This window comes from Lactuca serriola, chromosome 5, assembly GCF_051521515.1.
Source record: "Lactuca serriola cultivar US96UC23 chromosome 5, Lser_US96UC23_V15, whole genome shotgun sequence".
In the NCBI taxonomy this organism is placed as follows: Eukaryota; Viridiplantae; Streptophyta; class Magnoliopsida; order Asterales; family Asteraceae; genus Lactuca; species Lactuca serriola.
The window spans coordinates 322,552,011-322,563,145 of record NC_136412.1 but is presented as its reverse complement, the minus strand read 5'-3'; the positions used below and the strand labels follow the sequence as shown (position 1 = coordinate 322,563,145).

The 11,135-nt window shown below is 34.9% G+C and overlaps 1 protein-coding gene across 1 annotated transcript; it reads left to right on the top strand.

Moving 5' to 3' along the window:
• Window positions 1-1,220: 1,220 nt before the first annotated feature.
• LOC145055096 (putative elongation factor TypA-like SVR3, chloroplastic) lies at window positions 1,221-5,066 on the top strand. The gene is made up of 14 exons (XM_079003382.1): window positions 1,221-1,606; window positions 1,861-1,970; window positions 2,215-2,418; window positions 2,516-2,692; window positions 2,766-2,918; window positions 3,016-3,105; window positions 3,179-3,313; window positions 3,388-3,504; window positions 3,572-3,723; window positions 3,810-3,894; window positions 3,974-4,068; window positions 4,168-4,333; window positions 4,405-4,600; window positions 4,714-5,066. The coding sequence occupies exons 1-14, from the start codon at window positions 1,372-1,374 to the stop codon at window positions 4,845-4,847; spliced, it is 2,049 nt and encodes a 682-aa protein (XP_078859508.1). The 5' UTR covers window positions 1,221-1,371; the 3' UTR covers window positions 4,848-5,066.
• The last annotated feature ends 6,069 nt before the right edge of the window (window positions 5,067-11,135 follow it).

The window sequence follows — 11,135 nt, the reverse complement described above, 5'->3', positions numbered from 1 at the left end:
ATAAATGTTGGAATCCAAAAAAATAATTATTTCCTTAATCAACATTTGAAAGGATTTAAAAAAAATCCTATTAACATTGATGGCATCATCAAATTGATCTAAGGGTGAAAAACTATAAGGAAAAGCCAATCAACATACCTGATTTTTGAAGATGATGTAATCAGGTTTCTCTTTTAATATATATCTAGAGATTAAAGATAACATAATTATTGATATGCTTATTTAATGAGTTTTTTTAAAAAAGAAAAAACTAACCAGGTTTAAATTTTGAAGCCAAAAACTATAAATAATGGAATTAAATTATGAACAATATTAATTATGGTTAATGATGACATAGATCGTCAAAAGATGTCTTGAAGGAGATGCTTGCTTCAGTTTGTAGAGATTTGTGTGAAGCCAAAGCAGAGGTGTGATAATTGGAGATGAAAGGAAGAGACAATACACAAATTCTAAGAATACATGAGAAAAAGGAACCACGTTATGATGCTACATTCTATTATGAACACACAAAACATCAATTGAAGCACAACCATTGACATGAGGAAGAAGAGGATTATGAAATTATGGTTTAAGAGAAAAAATAGAGGAGAAAGATGGGGGCGGTTATTCATGTTTTTGGCCAGATTTATGGAGAAACCGATGTCTCATATATAAATAAAATGATATGCTTTAATTGATAACATAATTGGTGATTTTAAAGATTCTATAAATAAATGCAATTATGCCCGAATTGTGAAATATATTTTCGAAAGTACGAATAGATTTTATAATTAAATATGAATAGATTCTATAATTAAAGATTCTATAATTTAATGTAATTGTGTTTGAAATTTAATTGGTAAATTTAAAGATTCTATAATTAAATGTTTGAATTTTATTTTGAGAAGATGATGTCATCAATTTGATCTAATGGTGAAAATCATATGATTGAAATACAATAAAGGGCCTTGATTGCTTCATTGGTGAATTAAGGGTTCTTTTTTTAATAATATTTAGAGATTTTGAGAGTTTATAAGGTGGTGTTATCTATTAGCTTTCGTATTTTCGTGGGTATTTTCCACAAAGAATGAAAAGTCGAAAAACTTAGCCCTTTAACTTAAGTATTCACGAACCCAAGATTCAGCCCATATCATTTGGTGCAAGATATTTTACATAAATATCCTTTACCCGATCACCCCACACTAGCCCATCTTCAAGTCTAAATGCAAGCCATACATTTTCTTTCCCAATCATCTTTACTTCTCTAGAAGAGTAGAAGGTCTGTCGTCTTCTAGTTTCTCTCCGTCGTTTTTCACTGCAATCCCATTTTGATTTTGCTCCCTCTCTGTTCATAGACTGTGAACTTTGAGTCAGTGAGGGAGTCAATCATCAATGGAAATGGCTGTTGGAATACATAACTCTATCACTCCAACACTAAACCCCAATCAAAAGGGTTTCCCTTTATCCTCACCTTTTCTAAGAACCCAACTCTCCGTTGGTCGCACCTTATCTTCTTATTCATTTTCTAAAATCAAGTCTCCAACTTTCTCGCGTTCCAGAAGAAACCCTCTTCCTAGTTTCATCAAATGCTCTGTTTCTGAAGCTGAGGCCACTGAAACCACTACCGGTAATTGTTCTTCGCTTAAATGGTTTCAATCCTTTGTAATTTCATTATTAATCTTCCTTGGGTTCTTAAACCATGCTTAAATTTTGTAATATTATTCAATTGGTCCTATCAATTCCCCTCTTGCAAATTTCTATTGCATTCGTGGTGTTCGATTAAATGTCAAACATATAAGCCTGAGCGTTGCAACATGAAACTAATCTTGATTAGCTGCTTTCGTTTTTCTGGCGTGTTTTATCATGTTTCTTTTGATGCAGAGAAAAAGGTCACATTAGTGAGGAGAAACGACATAAGGAATATTGCAATTGTTGCTCATGTCGATCATGGAAAGACAACTCTGGTTGATGCAATGTTGAAGCAAGCAAAAGTAAGCATATATATACTTCCTTTACATATATCATTCATCATTTAAACTTTTTGTATCACAATCTTCAGCTTTTTAAACAGATAATTACCAAAGGAAATATCGTATATCCAGATTGTGGTTACATCAGATAAATTTGTACTCTTTATTTCTTTGGATAAGCTTCCTTTACGTGTTACGACGCGACCTATCATTGTTTAATTAAATTTACATGTTAATGAACCGAAAATTCCCTACTTTTTTGCAGGTATTTCGTGATAATCAAGTTGTAGAAGAAAGAATTATGGACTCAAATGACCTAGAACGTGAGAGAGGAATTACAATCCTTAGTAAAAACACATCTATCACTTACAAAGACACAAAAATGAACATTATCGACACTCCTGGACATTCTGACTTTGGAGGTGAAGTAGAACGTGTCCTTAATATGGTGGAGGGAGTTCTTTTAGTGGTAATCTTTCTATCAATTTAACTATTATAAACAAAGTGTTGTTTGATAATAAATTGGTGTCTAAATCTAAAAAATGGTGTTTGTTTTCACTTTTCAGGTAGATTCTGTTGAGGGCCCAATGCCACAAACAAGATTTGTTTTAAAGAAAGCTCTTGAATTTGGTCTTGCAGTTGTTGTTGTTGTGAATAAAATCGATAGACCTTCTGCACGTCCAGAATTTGTTATTAATTCCACTTTTGAACTCTTCATTGAACTAAATGCATCTGATGAACAGGTATCTTGAGTACTATCTTCTACTAGAAACATCCATAAATAGAAATGTATAAAAATGTCAACTTTTGTTGCAGTGTGATTTCCAAGCAGTTTATGCAAGTGGTATACATGGAAAAGCTGGACTTTCTCCTGATAATTTAGCAGATGATCTGGGCCCACTTTTTGAGTCAATAATTAGATGCATTCCAGGACCTCGCATTAAGAAAGATGGATCACTTCAAATGCTTGTTAGTTTTAGACTTTTTTCCAAAATGTTCTTCCTCATTTCTTCATTTTCTTTTATTATTATAAGTTTCATTTCTCAATTTTAGTTTCTTTTTTAAGGTCACGAGTACAGAGTATGATGAACACAAGGGGAAAATAGCTATAGGAAGGTTACATGCTGGTGTTCTGAATAGAGGCATGGATGTTCGTGTAAGTCATTGTGTCAAATTCACTGAATAAATGATTTTTTTTTTGAGAAAATAATGACACACTGTTATTTCAGATTTGCACATCAGACGATGCCTGCAGATTTGGAAAAGTGAGCGAATTATTTGTGTTTGAGAAATTCTACAGAGCTCCTGCAGAGAGTGTGGAGGCTGGTGATATTTGTGCTGTTTGTGGTATTAATGATATTCAGGTAGTTATTTATTTATTTATTTATTTTTAAAAGTTATTTGAAAGATGATGATTAAATATGGTTTCTTTACACAGATTGGGGAGACAATTGCTGATAAGAATGATGGAAAGGCATTACCTGCAATTAGGGTAGAAGAACCTACAGTAAAAATGGCTTTCTCAATCAATACTTCACCATTTGTTGGGCGTGAGGTAAGTTATGATATACTTATATCAAGTTATGGTCAAATGTCTAAAATGCCCTTTGGTTATCTTTCAGGGAAAGTATGTTACTAGTAGAAATTTAAGAGACAGACTCTACCGGGAAATTGAAAGAAATTTAGCTATGAAAGTTGAAGATGGTGAAACTGCTGATACGTTTCTTGTTAGTGGACGTGGTACTTTACACCTTACAATACTCATAGAAAACATGTAAGAATTTATTTATTTATTTACATTGTTATTTTATGCAATCTGCTACCTTTTGTTTATGAATTTATTTATTTACATATGATTAGGCGAAGGGAAAATTACGAGTTCATGGTGGGACCCCCAAAAGTAATCAACAAGAGAGTTGATGATAAGTTGCTTGAACCTTACGAGGTATAAATATTTTAGTTAGATAAAAATCATTTATACATTTTAATTGAAAATTTTAAAGTTTTGTATTTAATACTTGCAGATTGCCACAGTGGAGGTGCCTGAAGTACATATGGGGTCGGTTGTTGAACTTCTTGGTAAAAGACGAGGGCAAATGGTTGATATGCAAGGGCTTGGGTATGTATTATGAATTATGAATTATCTTTTTTTCTTTCGTTTAATCAAGTGGTGTCTTTTATTCTTGAAGTGTTTCTTGGATGGTTTTGTTGTGTTTAGATCGGAAGGAACAACGTTGCTTAAATACAAAATCCCGACGCGTGGACTTTTGGGACTTAGAAACGCGATTCTAACCGCGTCACGAGGGACCGCGATTCTCAACACGATATTCGATAGTTACGGGCCGTGGGCGGGCGACATGTCGACACGTGATCTCGGATCCTTGGTAACTATACATAGAAGGGTTTTTTTTTTTTTTTTGTGTTGAAATGACCTTTTTACCCATTATGTTTATAGGTTGCTTTTGAGGATGGAGTTTCGACTTCTTATGCTCTTATAAGCTCTCAAGAAAGAGGACAAATGTTTATAAAACCAGGGATGGAAGTGTACAAAGGTCAGATTGTTGGGATTCATCAAAGACCCGGTGATTTATCCCTCAATGTATGCAAAAAGAAAGCTGCTACCAACGTGCGTTCTAACAAAGAAGTGTCTGGTAAGAAACCCACTCAATTCAATCATATAAATGCAATAAATATAAAAATAAATGACACTATGTTACTATTTGTTGCATTTAACATGTGATATATTTTGAGTTGGTGTATGCAGTTGTTCTTGACACGACATTGGACTATAGTCTTGACGATTGCATCGAGTATATTCAAGAAGATGAATTAGTGGAAGTAACTCCAAAAAGTATACGCATGTGCAAAAATCCAAAGATGAGCAAAAAGGGTCGATGAACAAAAATCTAAAATGTCGGAAAATAAAAACTCTATAGAGTAAAAAATATATAGGAAATTTTGATTTTTATTGTTTGTTGTGTAGTTGGTTACGGATGTATATGAGCGTCCTAAAAAACCTCACAAGTCTATAGTTATTTATTATTGACGTTTGGTATTGATTATGTTTGTTATATCATGTAGAATTATTTGATGTTATAACTATTTTTTATATTCCAAGAGGCAATGTGGCGAAAATTATATAATAGAAAACACACATAGATATGATATATTAATATTTGTATTTCATTTCCAGGTAGATAGAAAATGATTTGTTTATATTATGCTTACTGTGCACATATTTAAATGGTTGATTTTATTTTTAATTTAGAAAAAAATAAAAGATTATAAATAAAGTTCATGAAATCCTCAAGTTTAATATTTTCCATATCTCCTTTGACCTAATAATTATTTATCAATGTTATTAACAAGATAACATGGATAAAATAACATGATAATAATAATATATCGTTTTTCCGTTCAACGAACGGAATCACAAATTAAGTTTACACGATGAGCTAAGTCGTACGTTTTTTAATACAAATTGCCAACTTTGCTTGATTCGATGCACAAGATGGACGTGAGATGTTGTTGGACAGTCTGCTTCTTGGATTGTACATCTGACTTTTAGTCAAACATGACGTTCGAGAAGAATGACTGCTTCTTGAATTTATTGGTCTCAAGCCGACATTTATAAGTCAAAGTTTTTTTTTTTTTTTTTTCGAAAATTTATATATTTGTAAGAAGCTAAAAACTTTAATATCAACGTTAAGTTATGATTAAAATATGGAGAATGGTCACTTATTAATGATAATATACCCAGAAAAAAAAAACGTTACACAACAACAAACTTTGATAAAGACATTCATAGGAAAATACGTTACAATATAATAATCTTCATTCTTATAACTAGAAAGAGTCCAATTTTAAAATTCTATTGATAGTAAAACTGGTTTTTTTAAGAATTAAGACGATGTGATATTCGATAATAATTTGGTTGACGAGGTCCAGGTGGGTGTGTATGATTACTTAATTAGTCAACGGATTGGATGGTGCTAGAGAAGTATTGAGGCCAAAATTGAAAATTCGAACAACAAGGACTTTTTTGTTATGTTTCTGGAATAATAGATATAAATTTAAATATTTAAATATAGAATCATTAACATTAATAATAATAATAAATAAATAAATAAATAACAAAATGAATGGTAATCACTTTTTAGACAAGTGAGTATTAACCAAAATGTGAATGAACAATCAAACGTGAATTTTTTTGACATATGTATTATTGATCATGTATTTTGTATTACAGTATTATAATTATTATAATTCTCTTCTTTGTTTCATTTTAAGTAAAATACCTAAAGATCGTAGGATTTTCAGGATATATGTTGTCCTTTGCATTATACAGTATATTTTTATATTCTACGTTTAATAATTTTCGATGAGGAATAATTGTTTTTCGTAAAAGGTACACGTGGGAAACCGCGGCAATCAATGTTGACCAAACATTAACTGCTAGCCTGCCACATCGGTAAGAAAGGCTGCTACGGGTAAATTGTTCACGTGTCGACAACCCTTCTAATTTACATTCTAACCCATCTTAACTTCTAATTTACATTCCAACCCATCTTAACTTCTTATCCGTGATTTCTCCTCTCTTCTATTAAATTAAAACAATAATGATAGACAAACATACGTTTCATGTTTTTATATTTTTGATTTCTCCAACCCCGACTACTTTCTTTACCCTTTCCTATCCTTTGTCTTCTTCTTGATGACGGTGGTGGTTGATTTTCTTGAACCCTTTCATCTTCATTGTCCTCGTTAAGGTTTATAGGTTGAGTTTGTGTAACATCCTCAGTTTTACAATTAGAAAATACCGATTTATTTATGCTTATTAAAATCAGAATATCATTTTTAAAGAATTATAATGCGGAATTTGTTTCTAAAAACATAATAATATTATTATCAAAACATTTCAAAAAAAATGTACCTTATTTATATTAAAACCTCCTCCACTTAAACTGGATTTCGTTATTGAAATCACTCCTTACTACTCTCCAAACATACCCAACAACTTGGACAATTCTTCCTCAACCCCGATCTAAACTGAGAAGTCGACTCATACAGGCGACCGCCTTCCCATACTACAATCAATACCCAATCTTGGAGGAACTTACATACCCTAACTAATAATGAATCATTGACCCATTATCTTTAACCATTGAAGAATAATCATCACTACTCTAACCGAAATCCGGAAATCTAATACCTTGTCTGACTATTAACTACTGTTAAACCCTCAACTCGAAAACAAGGCGACTCCCAACATGAGTCTTAGTTAAATAACTATTGTAGTGAAACACGAACCACGTCAACATATTCCACAACTCCCTTTAATTACTTCGAAATCAAGGCATCTTATAAAGAAAACTCGAGAGACCACTCGGAAACTCGCAGCTGCCAGTAACAATCCAATATCTTGAGAGTACTCAATCACAACGGCTATTTTTCTCTCCTTAACTATAAGACCCAACTTTCAGTGAGAACTACATAGTCGGGGAGTCTTAAAACTACAACTACAAAACGACTCCATTAATGTACTTCCCAAAACCAGAAATCCAGCAGTTCTAAACTTCATAAGCCAAACTCTAAGACCGATGATCATTTATTCTTCGAACATATCCCTAGTCCCTGACTAGGAACACCACCAAAACATGCGAAAAGAGTTCTCAAACATACCGATCGCGAATTTCGCACAATCCCAAATCCGAAAATTGTGTCCAAAAACCTTAAATACACACTTGACTTCTTGGCAAGTAATCATCAACCCACTGCTCCCACGGGTATAATGATGGTTCATCCAAGGATTTCACATTGCATCCAAATCCCTTATCAACTCAAATGTACCTCCACTTGACAAATCACTTGAGACATTCACAATGAACTTCATGACTCTAGATTCCATAATTGATACCCAACATTAGCAACCAAACTCATGATAAACAGCCCGCAAGCCAACGGGTTCATAATTTAGTCACTCCGTAATAGACTCTTGATGCAAAACTATTACTCCTACCAACCTTTAATTTCCCACATGATCCAAACCAGCTGGTCACTGAGTCTCCCTACTCTCATAATGCAACAACACCCAAACATGCAAAGAAAACTGAAAATCCAAGACATAAGAGTCTCAATCAAAGGGCTACAAGGTCCCACCCATATGAATCATACATCCACTTGTTCATGATACATCGTGACACCTTCTAACCACTAAACGATAAGCTCACGGTACTATGTCGATCTTGTCGTCATCCCATCACTGTCCTGGAGGCTCACGACTAGCACCACATAGCCTAAAGATACTAAACCATCAATCCACCGTCTTGCAGGAACCCAAACAACATCCCCTTCAATGCTAATCGAACCCAACACGACCATACTCCTTTATCATGTAGAATTCCTTTCATAGTACAAGCTGCTACTAATTAAGAACCATGTCAATAACTCGATCCATTTACTCTCGTGCTATCATACTCAACCTACATACATCCCCAAGGGAACACATAACTAGCTCTAAATCCAATGCATTCCTTTTTCCCACAAACTTACCCAGAGGGTGTGGTACCTGTAGATCTATCCGGAATGAATTATGAAACAAAGATCCCACGCCTTGCAAAACTAAACAACGTTGCCCGAACATCCGAACTTCTAATAATCGAGGACATATGTCGAGCTTGAGCCTGGTATGAATAATAATTCCACTACAATACTCGTCAAAACCCAAGAAGGACTAAACATATCAAACTTTGAAACCGACTGGCTAATTAGCAACTGCCCAACCTATACTATAGATATCAATCTATACAATAAGCTGATAAATCCTTCAACACTCGTTACTCAAATTGGACGACCCAACCGCCTCTTGACCTATTCCTTGACGTTCACGAAAGGAACCCCTGGCTACAACAGGCTCCTTGGCCAACATATTCTTGTCGGGAACACGACTCCTCCATTCCTGAACACATACATCAGATGGCAATTTTTTCTGCACCCCCATCTTGACCAAATCCTGAACCAAAGTTTCGCATACCCGAACCACAAATACCTATGACCCATTCTTACGAAACCATAACTCAAACATATCACTGATCCTCTAAGTAGAATACCCAATTCTAGCCCACTTAGGGTTTGAACCACCAACAACTGATGTTGCAAACATACCAAAACTCAAATTGGCTCACCCGGATGCATAAAATCCTGACTATTGGGATATATATATATATATATATATATATATATATATATATATATATATAACACAACACAAGATGATCTTCTAGATAAAGACCATTCAGACTCAAAGAGATTCTGAGTCTCAGATGGAAACCTCAGGAACTCCCCAATCATGGTTGCCTCCAACATCAAGAATTACATGCAAATACATAATCAAAACACCAACTTCCTATCTAGAAATAAATGGATTACTACACTCATCGCCTTCAAATCCCAATCGTCAATTAATCTCAAGAATCATTCATAAATACAAAAGGCATCATTCTCATAGTCAGAATACATCAGAGACAACAAGTTTTTCGCTCCCAATTCACTTCACTGATCACCTGCAAACTCCAGCTAGCCCCTGACCTGCCTATACCCCAAGAAAGCAGACCCTTGATCTCATCTCAAGGCAACCATACCATAAAAATCCTCTTGTGCATTCCCGCACTTCCATTCTTCCGCTAAAGACCGCATCCATCTAGCCTCATGTTGGGTTTACATCTCAACTCTGAAAATGATATGTCTACCCTCTCTCTCCTTTCAACATGGAAAGTTGGAAGAACATAGCATCTGCCAAAGATAGTGACATTCCAATTCATTTGCCAATAACTCAGCCTCTGGCTGCAATCCTTGAGCTGATCATAACAATCGCCTCCTTATTGAGTCCCACCACTCAACTGTCACTACCATCGAGCAAGGTCCTCCAGACCTCAAATCAACTAACTCATCTAAATCTACATTATTCAAACCCAAACTGACATGGCTACTAAATCCAAAACAATCATCGGACTCATCCTCAGCCTGAACAACCATATCCAAAAGATCGACAGATACAGAAACATCATCACGAATCATGGTATCAACCTTGACATCAACCCTCAACCAACTCCTTAGAATCCTTGTAGCTTCCCTTCATTCAAGTATGGATCATTTGCTTCCAATAATATGGTACCAATACTACCTTCCAGACCTATCCATACTTCCCTCAACAATCGTCCTGAATCCTCTAAGTTACCTCCTCGTAATGATACTACCAAAATCCACTAAACAGCATAACTCCCACACTAAAGCACTTTCTAGGCTCTCCTAGGATCCCCACCTCATCCTGTTATCAGCTTCTAAAAACCCCCTATTAATGTTAGCTAACTACTTCCTGAATACAATTTCATACAACAAAACTTAAAAAATCTTTCGACTAAAAGATCCAACCCTACAACGGTTAGACGCAAACGAGAGTTGCGTAATAGGGCCAAATCAATCATTCTAAAATTATTTAACCTTTGTATCATGTAACTTAACATATTCATTTAATAGCTAACTCACATCAATATGGGTCCTACAAAGCACAAAGCAAGCAACATTCGAGCAGTGAAACCAACTGGCACTAAGATACCATAAACAATCAGGTCGATCCTTACACGCAATTCCTAAACACTAGGCCCAAGCATCTTGTAATGACCGTTTTCTAGGATGGATCGATTTAGGGTTTTAAGGAGTCAAAAGGTTGAATTTTGGAAGATATGGAGCCTCACAACGTAATCTTTAAGTGGTCATGACGTAAGATGGGTTATTATGGAAATTTTTGTTCCGGACTAGTCTCACAACGTGAGAACTGAAGTAGCCGAAGCCCATGATCATTTAGGGTTTACCTTGTATTTAAGTCCTCTAAACCCATTTTAGGGTTCATTATCAGCCTCCAAACATTCTTTTGCCTCAGAAAACCCTAGCCTTCACCCCTTGCTTGATTCATGGCCATTTTGGGAGCATTTCTTGGTTTGAAGAAGAAGAGAAGAAGAAGAAGAAGAAGAAGAAGAAGAAGAAGAAGAAGAAGAAGAAGAAGAAGAAGGTGAACATTTGAAGAGGCTTGCAAGGAATCATCATCATCATCACCTCACATTGTTTCCAGACCCAATCATTCACCTCACACAGTCCTTTGATTCAGGTGAATTTTCCCCACTATACTTG